The sequence below is a fragment of the Lissotriton helveticus genome, chromosome 5_1, assembly GCF_964261635.1.
Source record: "Lissotriton helveticus chromosome 5_1, aLisHel1.1, whole genome shotgun sequence".
Taxonomy (NCBI): domain Eukaryota; kingdom Metazoa; phylum Chordata; class Amphibia; order Caudata; family Salamandridae; genus Lissotriton; species Lissotriton helveticus.
Window position 1 is genome coordinate 1,671,884,504 of NC_136065.1, and position 15,357 is coordinate 1,671,899,860.

General features: G+C 46.6%; 1 protein-coding gene across 4 annotated transcripts in view; it reads right to left on the bottom strand.

Moving 5' to 3' along the window:
- The window catches only part of ACIN1 (apoptotic chromatin condensation inducer 1), a 1,432,530-nt gene that overhangs the window by 256,751 nt on the left and 1,160,422 nt on the right, over positions 1-15,357 (bottom strand). For 2 of the 4 annotated variants that reach the window (XM_078644895.1, XM_078644894.1), the window contains exons 10-11: positions 9,354-9,501; positions 1,206-1,248 (exon numbers count right to left, since the gene is read on the bottom strand). In XM_078644895.1, coding sequence (XP_078501021.1) covers positions 1,206-1,248; positions 9,354-9,501 — 191 coding nt within the window. Of the gene's footprint in view, positions 1-1,205; positions 1,249-5,302; positions 6,833-9,353; positions 9,502-15,357 lie in introns of those variants that run through there. The other 2 variants (XR_013594955.1, XR_013594954.1) reach the window with 2 other exon arrangements.

Below are 15,357 nucleotides of genomic sequence, written 5' to 3' on the forward strand. Positions count from 1 at the left end.
CGGAATCCATACAAGTGGCCTTCCTCCCCATACAGACCGGATTCGTCGCAACACGCCCACTGCTGCAGCGGGGCTGTCGCAACCGCCTCCCCAGGGTCTCAGGAGCAACGCATCGCTTGTTTTCCACCGCACCAGCTTCTGCTTTTGGAACTTTGTCGCAACTAAAAGGTACTGTGAGTAAACGTGACGCAACTGAACTTTTCACGCATCTGTGGATTATTTTATCGCAACCTGAAGAATTTTATCGCAAACCTTAAGAACTCTTTTGAAACCATATTCTTGAACTGTGTATGTTGGATTTTAGTTGTTTTGGTCTTGTGTAGTTTAGATTAAATACCTTTATTTTTCTAAACTGCTGTGGAGTCAGTTTGTGGTGTTTTCACTGTTACTGTGAGTGTTGGTACAAATACTTTACACATCTTCATGAATTATTTGGATGCAGTTTAAATGCTTTAAAATTGTTCCTTTGTGTAAGCCTTCCTTTGTGTAAGCCTTGCTGCTAAGAGTCACAGCTACCCAGGGTTGGGCTGAAGGTTTGACAAACTAAGCCGAAGAGTCCAAAAGGGGTTGGTAAGAACGGTAAAGATACATTGCACAACTACACCATGTTATACACCCCAGTTCCTCAAAAGATGCATATTGGGTTTAGGTTATAAATTGCCTCTCCCAGGTTTCACCCCTCTGGTTGCCCTCCAGGGAGGAACCAATGTATATTAATTAGATGTGGAGAGGAGACTACAAGATATCAATGACTATTCTGCTAACAGGGCATGGTGGTGGATAAGCATACCATAGCGAGGCCGGGTAGGGGTAAGGGCCCTGTATTCACGGTTTCAATGTTGGTACAAAGACATGCATTGGTCTGAGGGGAGGTCTGCCTCCCACAAAACAAAATATGAAGCACATAGTCAGCCTATCATGGTAACTTCCAAGTTCTCCAGCACGTAGGAAATCATGGTTTTCTATTTTTTCATACAATAGGAACATTATTCTTAATAGGTTAGCCAAAAAGTTGCAGGCTAGTAGATATTCAGAGTGGGTCAACCGTAAACATTCCACGATGGAGAATCAAGATTTAGGTTGATTACATTTGCCACTCTCACCCCAGCACACTATCTTGCACGCCAGACAGACGCCTTAGGGCCGTTGTCGAAAGACATCCCTGCACCTCTTAGTAGGATCAGGGCCAACTTGGATATACTTACATACAACAGAAATTTTCCGGTTGAAAACCTTCGGGGCAGCAGTCTAAAGGAGAGAAGGGGTGGGAAAACAATAAAAAGGAAGACCCCGCAGAGAGGGGAGAGACATTAATAACCATGAAGTGGCAAACAAACGTTAACAAAATGGAAACAGTAAAATGGCAAATCAAAAGAATACGGTCCATCATTGTAATGACATTTTTTTATACTGCAGGGCAGTAACTTCTCCCGATAACCCAGCTAGAGGAAGTGGGGCAGTGGGCCCAGAAATGGCGTCAATGGCACAGTGTGAAAGAAAACTGTCAAGGCTTCTGGCAAGAGTTCCAGATGAGAGAACAGAGAGCAGAAACAATACGCTGAACTTGTGCAGGCAAAACATAAATCTACATTTTGTTTGAGAATTAAATTGAATGGAAAAAGCGAGGAAGCCCTGGTAGAACAATTTTCCATTTTCTACACTAAATGATACAGAAGCAGACTGACTAAATTAGAGGTGAACACAGGTATTCCAATATTAGGATTACATTGTGTTAGGAAGACCTTCATTTTGATTGGGTTGAACTTCAGAGTATTAGGCGACATCCAACACGGGACTGCTCTGAAACCTTGGCTGGTGTTTGCTGACAACAGCAGCTTCTTTCTTTAAACTGAAGACGAGTGGTGTGCCATCAACATACATAGTTAATTTTACTCCTCGTAAATTAAGTAAAGCTACAAAGAGGTGTTAAATATCAGGTCAGAGATTGACTGTCTTTTAGAAATACAAAACAAAGTGAGGAGAAAACTGAAGAAAGCCACAGATAGTGTTTGGAAGAGTAGAAGAGATTCCACGCAATGTAATGTGAAACCTTTCATACAATCCTTTCAGAGATTGAGAGAGGATGGCCAAGAGCACAGAATACAGCAAACGCGGGAGCCATAAAAAAAATTTGAAATTGCAATTAAAAAAATAGCAGTGCTCACGACAGAGCATAAACATTTTCAATTTCTACCGAAGTCTGGGGTTGGCTCATTTGTGGCAGCAAACAGAGGCATTTGGGATGAGATGGCAATTTATAGAACTGTGAGATTATTTTTATAGGCTGGATTTGCGGATTCAAGTGCTCTACAGGTTAGCAGAAACAGCATAGCCGGATTTGGTCTGTATGTCTGATGTGACGTGGCACAGGTCTATAAAGGAAAATGGAGGGATGTAGTGAGATGTGGTGTTCTATACGCTGCTGGACGCGGACAGTGCGGTGTGTGAATTGATGGTGTAGCCTGAAATGCGGTATTCGCTAGGTTGGATGTGAAGCGTAGAAGAATCACATTATATTTGTGGTGTAGTGCAGGTGGGATGATTTGCTGGTTAGCGGTGCAGTGCAGAGGGAGGTGGAGTTGGTAGGTTGGTGAAGCACAAAGATACAGCATAGAATGCACCTCACCTCAGCGTGATTTTCTTATTCAATAAGCACGAGTGCTGCTTTTGACAAGGATTATTTTGACTTACCAAATGTAAGTTTCATAATAAGACCTCTCAGTTTTTTCTTAACACAGCAAATGCGTCTGCTGGTAACAATTGTATGCTCATCCCTAGGCCCCTCTCTGCAGTTTTCTAAACAGACTTTGTGTTCAGCTTTAAAAGGTTGCACATTTCAATTACTACTTGCCCATAAACCTTAGGCATTGGCAGACTGAATTCAGATGTACCAAAGATTCGATCATATGCCTTGTTCTTATTAATATGGAGGTCTGCCTACATCTGCCTATCCTGTGGTTGTTCGTGCCTCACCAAGGAAAGATTTAAGTGCTTCAGGACGATTTGGGGCTAATAGTTTAGATTAAGGGTTGTTGGATTCTCTTTTTACCACATTACTATTCCTGTTAGAAGCATTTGCTTATAAAAAGTCAACTAAAATGGTGTTTATAATTTCATAGCAGGTTGTTGACTGAGAGGCTATTAGTGCTGTGTAAAAGGAGGTGATTGCTGATGGTAGTTGGCTATGAAGTGTGACCCATACACTGGTTAAAGCAGGAGGCTGTGTTGTATAGCATACAAGAGGATCTGGTCTACACGGTTGATGGGAAATGTGCAGTGTTGAAGGACTTCCTCGAAAGGTCGGTAGGCACTGGTCGCTATTGCATTCCAAAACTCAGTACAGAATTGTATTACCAATACTGCTAGACACAGCATGGTTACTAATTTACCACCTCTGAGATAGGACCCATACTCATATCAGTGCCCACAATAAGATAATTCTATGTAATCTTTTACAGTTAAGTGCATTATATCCAACATATGTTTTCAGCAGTGTACAGCCATGCTCCAAAACCTCTACAGTTCTTCCATTTGACCCCAAACTGAAGTATATGGCCCATAATGCAGTCCACTAATTTTCCCATCTCCAAAATGCTGCTATTCCTGCCTACTGCATACCTTTCAGTCCTACTCCAAAACTACTGCTTTCACCCTATTTCTACTTTTACACATTTATCTTTGCTGGGTAACATTAAGCCATTAACAAAACATTCTTACATTACGCCTGAATGCGTTCTCAACTATCCATAAAATGTACACAAAAAGGAAGTGAAAGCATGGGATTTTCTGGAGCAAACAGGGCGACCAAGATGTTGACATCCTGAGCTTCTGGCATACGACAGCACCTGGAGTTCATCAACCAACTTGCAATGACAGCACCCAAAGTAGAGCTTGAAGTAAGAAGAGTCCACTGCTCCACCAATCGTAATTCAAAGTTCTTGCACAATAAAAGCAAAAGAGCCATGATTAGTACAGTACAACGTTCTGGCCCTATCAAGATGCTTCAAGATTATGTTAAACCACTTGAAAAGATGACACTTCGAAGTTGTTGAAGACTTTTTCGCAGCTACAGTTAGACTGTACTTTATTTGGGGTATTTGTGTGAGGTCATGACGTTCTCTGGTGTGATTACTCTAACTATTGTGGAGGCAGGTCAAGACCGTGGTGAAATGCTTCCAGAAGATAGTTATGCCGTTGCAGTTTTTGAAAGTGCCTGCCTCCATATTCTCAATGGTTTGCAGGATCCTTACTGTGTTCGAGACACACTGAAGTTTCTTAATCTGAAGGAATCACAACGTCTGAAGGGTAGACGATCCTTTTTGTTCTTGTTCTAGCATAAAACACCTTAAAATTGTACTGCTGTTGTCAAGGAGTACTGGAATTGTCTGACAGCTGGCATCTTTAAATTGTTATCACTCTCCATCTAAAGTCCTGAGATTCATGTGTGCAGGACCCCTTATCGCCTGTGTAAAGATTCATTAGTCACAAGTTTGACTTTAACATGGGGGTGAGGGGTCAATGCATTATGGTGCAATGTACAAGCCATCTCAATGTTGTTCTTTCTTCTTCACTCTCATCATCTGTGAGCCTCCAGAAATTCCTCATGCAATCACAGCTTCATCATGCACATTTTTGGCTACTGCATGTCATGTACTCTCTAGTAACAGAATAAACTCATTTCAGTAATGCATTATTTTGCTGGCCCCTTATAAAGAAACATTTTTAATCTTTCCATGCCTAAAATGTTCCTCCAGTGAGCCGTTGAGGTCAGGCTCTACTCAGCCTGAACATTCTCAGGACATGTCCTGTAGAGCTACATTGGCACTACGATGACTTGGCTTTTAAAGTACCAATGGAGCAAAAACACTTAAAAACTAGGACAAACATTTTTTGCCCATTGGCTTTTGCCACACAACTGAGTACTCCAATGAAACAAAGATTACCTGGCTGTAAAAGATTTTTAAAAAAATGCTTATTTTGTTTACTTTAAAAAAAAAGTCAATGAAAAACCAACTTATTTGGAAAGGCCTATATTGTGTACTTAAAAAACAACCGAGAGGGAGAAAAAAAATACAGTAAAAGGCTTTAGCAGCCACTAGTTGGATAGCTCCAAAATTCGACTCGACTACTCACTGAAGGAACACAGGTACCAACAGCTAAACACACTTGCAATTAATACTGCTTATACTCAATGATATTCCACTTAAATGTCTGTGTGCGCAAATTAAACTCTCCCAAACAGAAAGAAAATTGAAATAAGGTTTAAAAAGTACAAGAAAACATGACAAAGGTTCCAAGGTACCCTGTCTCACACCTGATCTTCAAAGGTCAAAGGCTGGCATTTCCCCCACTCACACCTCAGCGTGTGTGCTGTATCTAGGCAACCAGCTGGTCCAATCAGAAAGAGCCCTCACTGCTAGGTGGAGATGTGCGCTTTTGGACGATCTTTTTTCCTAATACTTTTTTGGGCGACAATATTCGTCAAGGGTCACATGCTCACGTCAGCGGTGGTTGGGTGTGCATGTGCACTGACGGGGGAGGGGTGGGAGTAGTTCTTGCTTTCAATTTTCTTTGCCCCAGATGGCTTTATTGAAGGATCAAGTCCAGAACATGCGTAGGATGGGAAAACCAGGCCCAGATAGGCAGCAGTGACTTCAACAGCAGCTGCCCTTGAGGCTGTGATACAGTTTCTTTCAGGTTCATGAAATGGTTTTTCTTGGATGACAAGTGACATTTTAATAGGCCAAGACTGGTGATTTCCCATCAAAAAGACTTATCAAGTTTGTGTTTCCGCAGCTATCTTGAAACATGTTTTTACTGTTCTTGCAGGACTAATACCATCACAGAGGTTAACCTGTTCTGACCCACAGAGCAATACGTAGATCTAGACAGTCACCACTGTAAACTCCAAAGTCACAAACAGAAACCTAATTATTTTGTTTTACTTCATGTAATTGCATTAAGAAACATCAGCAAACGGCAGAGGATGTTGCAGTCTCCCATTCATGTTCGATGAGACGAGCACACTGAAACTTGAGCTTAACAGAGTTGGTTGGTCTTGCTGGACTGCCTACTGAACAGCGTGTAACTGTAGAGCACTGATTTAATGTCCACATGACGTTCACAAGCCTTATTCAAAGTGTCTTTATGAATGCAGAAGAGATGCCAACCACGATGAATCAGGATTCACAGGTTTCGCAGAGAGCATGTGAAATAAAACTGCAGTAAATGTTGAAAAGCCACAGACTGATAAGTCAAACGGAAAAAAGCTACTTTGATCAAATACATTCTGAGAAGTGGGTCAGAGCAGGATTAAAGGAAAAGTTCATCTTGAAAGAGCCTGTGACCCAACGTGTGCTCCATGGACCAGGGCAGGCAGCAGATTTTGAACAAATTCGCCAATAGTCTGATTTTTATTTTGGTTTGTATCTTGCTTCCCATGAACGTTCCCCACACTATTTTTCACGGAGCATTATTTCTCCGAGTCAGGATCAAAGTCTTTCTTAACAATGCGACAGGCAACAGCCTTTGCCTGTCTGGACAGTCTCATTTGACTTCAAGTTTTGTTTGAAAGTACCTCCTGTTTTTTAATTGTGAAATTAGCGCAATCTCATTGATGGTGGCGCTGGAAGGACGAGGCACTTTCTTGATTTTGAGAGTTCGTGTGCCAGGCCAGCATTCTCTTGCTCACTCTTTACTTGTTTCCTCTGAGTATAAATGTAAGGCCGTCAAGACCACCCTCGGACCTTTGCAGTAAACTTGGCTCTGATTGGGCAGCTTGGACGAGTCAAGGCGGCTGGCAATCCATGGTGCTGGGATGTTTTACGGACCTCTAACAACAGGAGGAACATTACACACACATTGCTTGGGGACAAGGTGGATTTGGGGTTATGAGAAAGGGAGGGATAGAAGGATGTACACGCACAACACAAATCACACCATTCCTGGAATAAAAGATAATACAGGCATAGCTCTGCAATCACAAGTCTTCTGGTTCACAATCCCAAGCCTAGTCCTGCAAACTTATTGTGGCCTTTTGCATAATGTGGCTTAGAACAGTTTTAATATACTATTACCAAAAATAAAACACCAATCAACCAGTAAGGTACTGCGTTGGATGAGAAAAAAACAAGCAACGTGACTTCTTTCAAAAGCTCTACATAACTCAACTAACAGTCAGATAAATGTGGCTGCAACTACCTGCAGTCTACGTTTTTGTGCTTTGGGCCTCATGCCCTCAGCTGCACTGCAGGTCCAACACTATGTAAAGTATTGCAAAAGGAGTATTTCTCGAAGCAAAACATCACCCAGTTTAACCATCAATCATACACCTTCATTCCATCAACGAGGACTCAAACCAGCTCTCCCTCTACAGTAAGACTGTACCATAAAGGAGGTATTTACTAACCACAGGCTACTTCGGCCCATAACAAAACCATTAACCTAATGACAAGGATGCTAAGAGAAAATGCAGGACGATCATGGGCACTTGGGACTTGAAGGGCATGCAGAGACTGCTTCCTCAATACGTCAGACTATCTGAGAATTTTAGGCACCAGCAAAATGCCCATGCCCATAACACTGCAGTCAAAAGAAACAGAATGCTTACTTTTACAATTAATGGACATAGCCCATTAACTAGTGACAAGGCTAAAGGCCACTCAAATTAAGCGTGAAAAAGTTTAAAAAAAAACCTTGCACCATTGGCAGTAGGATATGAGCGATCGTAAATGTTCATGTAGAAAAGGCCGTAGTTACTGATGTCCAAAAAGCAGTAAGAATATATCAACCACAACGTACCCACCGGCATATGGACACAATCGGCCTCTTTTGCTATCAGCAGAAACACAGTCTAAGCAATCTGCAGACGTCTGAGAAAAACTGCTTATCAGGTACACAAAAATTCATGCTCTCAGTGAATCCTGTTGGAAAGGCAAGCCATGCTCCTAAAATGAGTGAACAAAAGCAGGACTTGATAACACCAATTTCACGAATCCGTTTCTGTGCTCAGTCCCAGTTTGTGAAATCCTTCAAATACTGTTCACAACAAGATGGGGGGGAAACAGACCATGGAAAGATCAGTTGGCCCACGCCCCACAAGCAGATAGCAATGATACCATGAGTGAGGAGAAAAAGGCTCCAGTCTTGAAAGAATAGGCAGCGTTAAAAAGACCACAATATGCCTGCAGGATTAAGCGAACTTGCTACTCTAATCGATCCATATCCAACGTACTGTACTCCTCAATCACTCACCAGGTTTGCCATCAACCAACGCTCGTCTCTCTCCACCTCAGCAAACCCTTCCACTACTTCTTCTGGAGGGGACAGACAGAGGTGGTTGGGAATTACCAAGTGCTGGGAAGAATTTCTACTGTTTTCCAGACTCACGTTTACTGCACAACCTCCCATAGATCAAACACATCCATGCAAACCTCAGAAGAGAGAATCTGGTAGTCAACCACCCTCTGTTTAACTACTGTGTAAAACCACCAATGCTGAAGAATTCACGTACATACCAGCACTGCATAATGGGAGAGAAGCAGGGAATCAGTGCAGAGGCTGGCTAAGACAGTAAGGACAGGCCGGAAATGACAAAAAAAGATGCTGCTGAGCTTGAAATTTAAAAATGTTTACCAGCTTTAATAAGGAAGTAGACTATGATGAGGGCGAGAGCAGTTATACTAAGCAAGGAACAGAGGTGTAGGACATTGGCTATCCACACTCACTGGGGCACAGAAGAGGAGTATGGCCCAGAACACAGTTTTGAAGATCAGGTTTTTAGGACTATCTTTGGCCCAAATATAATACAATAATGGAGATTGACCATTAACTGCTGATTGTGTCAATGAGGGGAGTGCAATATATGGCCCAGGGACGTCAAGCGAGATTGAAGTACTAGGAGCAACTACCCTATCATTTGTAGTGCGACCTTTGGGGAGTAGTAGTGTCTTCTCTCCCTATTAGTTCAGAATAAAAAGGCAACAAAAGTCCTCTGAAGGGAACAGTCAACTACTGTAGTGCCTGGTACTAGTCACTGCCCTCATCTCGAGGCAAATTTTATTGACACACTTTCTAACTGCACTGTGGGATGACTCTCCGAAAAGCCTGCAGTTGCTATCATCCACGTACTGTCCCATCAACGTTCACACCAACAATACATAAAGCATTCAAACTACATCTCTCACACAGAATAGGGTGGGGTGGGAGGCAGAATTAACTCACCAGCAGGCAAGGAATGGTATTGGTGGGGTGGGGTGGGGTGGGGAGGAATGAAGGGGGTAGGCTTTCGCTTGACCCTCTCTGGATATGGCCTTGCTGCCCTTGGCAGGGGCCGCCGCCGCTTGCGCTCTTACCTCTTTCTTCTCCTCGTCATCTGAACGGCAGCTGTTCTCCATGGCTTCCTCACTGCCAGGAGTTGTGTCAGTGGCTGTGGGTACAGCCGCTTCTTCCCCATCTGTCTCCGCCCTGCCTTCGGCTGTGTCCTGGGCCGTTTCCTTCTCACTACAAAAAGAGGCAAACCGCTTGGATAGATGCACAAAAAAAAACCATTTCTATTTAAGTATTCTACACCCAAAAAAGTTCATGCCACAGTAATGCACTTTTCGAAACGAAAATATACATTTGAGGTTAAGTTTTGAAATTAATACCACTAATGTGCAGGCATTCGTGGGATCCAGCCATTTTTGCGAGATCATCTTGTGTATTGGAAAGTTTCCCTTTTGACATGGTCACCCCCCACTGGTATTCCATGCAATTTAGACTCAAAGTGCCCTGGGTTTCTGCTGGCCAGGTCCCCAGTGCCAGATACCTTTAGCACCCTCGGGAAGTCCCTAGTAAATGGTACCCCTGGTGCCTAGGGCACGATGTACTAAAGAGGGTCCCCCATGGGATGCAGCACGCATTGTGCCAACCGAGTGGATCCTCACCAAACCCATGCAGACTGCCATTGCAGAGTGCGTTTCTTGGCGCAAACAAAAGTGAAAACACGACATGGCACTTGTGTGCCACACCTGCAGACACTGTATGCAATTTAAGTCACCCCTACAGCAGACCTTACAGCCCTAAAGCAGGGTGCATTATACTGCATGTGTAGGTCTAGCTGCAGGAGCAGAAATGCCCCTTTGCTGGTGTAGGAAGCTGGCTCTGTAAATACTATACTACGGTAAGGTATAATGTGCACAGAGTCCAGCGGATCCCCAAAGGTAGATAATACCTTACTCTATTTGTGGTAGTGTGGGTGAGCAGTAAGGTTGCAGGAATCTGCCTTCTGGGTTCAGGGCTGACCCCTAAACACTATTTAGGAGGCGTTTTAGAGTTCTCTAGGTCAGTAGCCAATGGGCTACTGACCTTAGAGCGACTACACCCTTGGTGTGCTCACCCCAAGTGGGGGAGGGGGCACAATTCCTGACCCTGATTGGAGAGTGCCAGCCATCTGCAAGATGACACACTGAAGAGTGAGCTTCACCTCACCACCCTACCTGAGGAGTGGAGTTGGCAGAGATGGGCACACCTTCTGGGCTGTTCTAATGTTTCCTGGAAAACAAGCATTTGCAATACAACAGGTCTGCTTTAAGAAAGTGTCATTTACAATACCAATAGCTCACATTTTTTTTAATACGTGTTGGCTTTGAAAATATATACATTAATAGCATAGTTATTCACAAAGCCAATAGCTTACACTTTCCTAATGTGAGTCCTATTGGCTATGGCAATGCTTGTTGGTAGCAAGGACAGTGCTGTTGTGGTGCTGAGTGAGTGAGTGAGTGAGTGAGTGAGTGAGTGAGTGAGTGAGTGAGTGAGTGAGTGAGTGAGTGAGCGAGCGAGCGAGTGAGCGAGTGAGCGAGCGAGTGAGCGAGGGTGAGTGAGCGAGGGCGAGCGAGCGAGGGCGAGCGAGCGAGGGCGAGCGAGCGAGGGCGAGCGAGCGAGGGCGAGCGAGCGAGGGCGAGCGAGCGAGGGCGAGCGAGCGAGGGCGAGCGAGCGAGGGCGAGCGAGCGAGGGCGAGCGAGCGAGGGCGAGCGAGCGAGGGCGAGCGAGCGAGGGCGAGGGAGCGAGGGCGAGGGAGCGAGGGCGAGGGAGCGAGGGCGAGGGAGCGAGGGCGAGGGAGCGAGGGCGAGGGAGCGAGGGCGAGGGAGCGAGGGCGAGGGAGCGAGGGAGCGAGGGCGAGGGAGCGAGGGCGAGGGAGCGAGGGCGAGGGAGCGAGGGCGAGGGAGCGAGGGTGAGGGAGCGAGGGTGAGGGAGCGAGGGAGCGAGGGTGAGGGAGCGAGGGTGAGGGAGCGAGGGAGCGAGGGTGAGGGAGCGAGGGAGCGGGAGCGAGGGAGCGAGGGTGAGGGAGCGAGGGTGAGGGAGCGAGGGAGCGGGAGCGAGGGCGAGGGAGCGAGGGCGAGGGAGCGAGGGCGAGGGAGCGAGGGCGAGGGAGCGAGGGCGAGGGAGCGAGGGCGAGGGAGCGAGGGCGAGGGAGCGAGGGCGAGGGAGCGAGGGCGAGGGAGCGAGGGCGAGGGAGCGAGGGCGAGGGAGCGGGGGCGAGGGAGCGAGGGCGAGGGAGCGAGGGCGAGGGAGCGAGGGAGCGAGGGAGCGAGGGCGAGGGAGCGAGGGCGAGGGAGCGAGGGCGAGGGAGCGAGGGCGAGGGAGCGAGGGCGAGGGAGCGAGGGCGAGGGAGCGAGGGCGAGGGAGCGAGGGCGAGGGAGCGAGGGCGAGGGAGCGAGGGCGAGGGAGCGAGGGCGAGGGAGCGAGGGTGAGGGAGCGAGGGTGAGGGAGCGAGGGTGAGGGAGCGAGGGTGAGGGAGCGAGGGTGAGGGAGCGAGGGTGAGGGAGCGAGGGTGAGGGAGCGAGGGTGAGGGAGCGAGGGTGAGGGAGCGAGGGTGAGGGAGCGAGGGTGAGGGAGCGAGGGTGAGGGAGCGAGGGTGAGGGAGCGAGGGTGAAGGAGCGAGGGTGAAGGAGCGAGGGTGAAGGAGCGAGGGTGAAGGAGCGAGGGTGAAGGAGCGAGGGTGAGGGAGCGAGGGTGAGGGAGCGAGGGTGAAGGAGCGAGGGTGGGGGAGCGAGGGTGGGGGAGCGAGGGTGAAGGAGTGAGGGTGGGGGGGTGAGGGAGCGAGAGCGAGGGTGAGCGAGGGTGAGTGAGAGTGAGGGTGAGTGAGGGTGAGTGAGGGTGAGTGAGAGTGAGTGAGAGTGAGGGTGAGTGAGAGTGAGTGAGGGTGAGTGAGGGTGAGTGAGTGAGCTGTGCGTACCAGATATGCAATAGCACATCGAAAGGTGTTCAGTGCAGGCAATTGCAGCGTGCCCCCAGAGCTTTGGGGTATTCCAAACCATAGGCACGACTCATCCAAAATTAGGTCTCTCGCCTAGGCATTCACTCACACACAGCTTTAAAGCTCTAGGCACTAGCAGTCCTTTCTCTCCACTGCCAGGGCTCAGGGGTTGTGCAGGCCTCTTCTTCCTTGGTAGCTATGATTGCCCGGAAATGTGGAACGTTGGCAGCAACTGGCTCACCTCCCGGCTGGCTGGCCCGCCGGACTTCAACCATCACTTTCTCCCACCCCCTGTCAAGGTTAATGAGTGTCTATCGGCCAGAGCATCGAGAGTGGCATGGACACTGGCCAGTTACTCTACCATGTGCTGAGCGGATGCAACCATGAAGCCCCCGGCTCAGACTCCCCGCACAGCTGGCTGCCTCCGAGCCCGCCTACCCTTTAAATGCTACATTTAATCTGCTGATTGAGTAGTTCGCAATGGAGCAGAGACCATGGAAGTAGGAATACCAGATTATTCTAACAGTGTCATATTGGTCTGGCCATCTACTAATTTGACCTCGGGCAGCCTTTCACCAAGGAGAAACCCTTGTGGGACTGACATTTTATGGCAGAAAAGACATCAGTTGAACATATTGTGCAGCCATTAGCTGTCCAAATTAAGCATCTGTTCTGTAGCTTGAATCCAGATTGTTTTTTTCTTCGCAGAATCACCTGCTTGCTTTGCATATCCTATACATGGAACCCATTTCTAGAAAACCACAGATGCAGCCTTTGCTGTGTTAGAGGGGGCACGGATTCCTGCTAAGCCTGACGTTCTTGTGAAGACTTAACCCAACATGAAAAAATTGATAAAACGGTGCACCCGTAAACAAATTACTAGAGCGAGTCTTACGGTCCATTAATATTCCAGGTTTTATTTGAATCCAATATCCAAAGGTTAAATACATCCAGCCAACGCGGCCTTGTTTTTATGTGGTGTTGAATATTAATTTGGATTTAAATTTGATCCATTGTTTTGTTCATTTATTTTTTACTTCACGTGATGGTGAACCATCACGTTATTTATTAATATGGGAACTCAGTGTCTTTCGGTTTTGACAATACGGATACAGGTATTGGACCAGGGGAAAAGTTCTCCCCATAGTAATAACTAACATGATGGAACACCATTACGTGAAATAAAAAAGAAATGAACAAAACAATGGATCAAATTAATATTCAACACCACATAAATACAAGCCAACAAGGAATTTGAAACGGGAGCCTAAAAATTAGGTTATTCTCAGATTGATGTGTGAGACCACTGTAAGAATGTCAAACACAATATAGTATGTAGAGAGATGGCCTCAATTGGATTTAAAGATGCTCCGGCCTACCCATTAAAATCTCGTTAAAAAAATGCTTGTGGCTAAAGTAAAATATTCTGTTTGCGCATTTATTTGCCGAATGCTTATTTCTGTATTTATGAGGTTCAAATCACTTTAAATTGCTTAGGCGAAGTCCTCAGTGACTCAGGTGTGTGGGTGGGTCCAGATTCTAATAACGACTCAATGGGGATTTCCAGTAATAATTAAGTGGGGGTCACGAGAAGTCAAACAGGAAGAACAGCTGCAATAAAGCGATCGCTCTTAGCCGTGCATTCACGTGTGAGATCTCGAAAAAGAACAATTTACTCGGTTTATTGTGTGCTCTCCTGCCATCTAGTGTTTCTCTAGCAATGCAACTTATTTCCTTGGGGTCTTTGTTGCTTTGAGTGTGCAGTAATAAGACCTCTGAGCACGTCACCAGACAACTACAAGAAAAGGGACGCAGAGACACCCCCAACATTATTTCCGTATTCCACTAAAACAGCGGCTGGGAGAAATGAATAGAAGGTGAAGCAAAGTCAGTCTTTAAACTGTCTGATTGAGGGGTTTCTCAGCTAGCTTGCACATCGGAGAAATGTCTTATGAATAATATGGCCAACAACAAGCTCTCGGCATTGCTGTTGGGGGGTTAGTGGGGTGGGCAGGGGAGCAGCAGCCTTTGATGTGCGAGCGAGTGGGAGGGAACGACCATAGCCTTTGATGTGCGAGCGAGTGGGAGGGAACGACCATATGGGGTGTGATTGAGAAGTGAGGCCAAGCGCGCGCTGGGAAGCGTCGCGCTTGAGTACCTCACATGCATTGGGGAGGATCCTCGCTTGTTCAAGAGTTTGTTTCGCCTACTTTAGATCTCGACATCTGCAATGCGCAAGCACATTGGCAGAGGCCGAGACCTAAAAAGGAAGGACAGGAAGGGGGCCTGCTCCTGATAGCAGGAGAGGCTGGGGGTCGCATTGTAAAGGTGATAGGGCTTTTGAAGCTCCCTTGCCACAGATGGCTCTTCCTGACCTGGGGGAGGTGTGAAAATCTCCGCCCAGGAAAGGCTTTGTTTCTGGGCCCAGGGAGCAAAGGCTCCCACCCTATGGGTCTAGAAACTGGTCTCGTGGTGGCAAGCTGGTGTCTACCAGTCCGGAAACCCACCAGAGGCTAGTCATTTTTCAGGGGGCATCTCTGAGATGCCTTTGAGTGCATTGTATGATAAATCCCACACTGGCATCAGTGGGGGCTTATTATGCTGACTAGTATCCCTAGTAGTGAGGGACGCTCAGTTTGCTACGAAGAAACTTTCAGAACATAAGTAGTATTGTATAGCAGTCGCAAATGGGACTTGCTGGGACTTAGCATGGCTCAAATAAGCTTGCAACCTCTACAAGCATAAAAAAACACACATTATGATAACAAAAGTAAAAGCTATGGTACCATGCATAGCATGCACTGTGTAGAAAAATGCATTAATGCGCTCGCACCACCCATCAGCACTCCAAGACTGAAATCTCCACCAAAGGGCTTCTGCCACAAACTTCCAAGCAGACAATTGACAATGATCCAATGCTACAGATCAAAGACGGTTAGATATTCAATAAACAAACCCACAAGCATGGCTCAGTGTGTAAATACCTGCCCACCCAGCAATTATGTGCGTGCGCCGTGCGGGCAGCATTTCTGTGACATGGACTAAAACCAACAGCAGGGCTCTGTTATCCCCTCCTTTCAAGGTAAGCCACCAGGTGTTCGGTGTCATGTATGCAG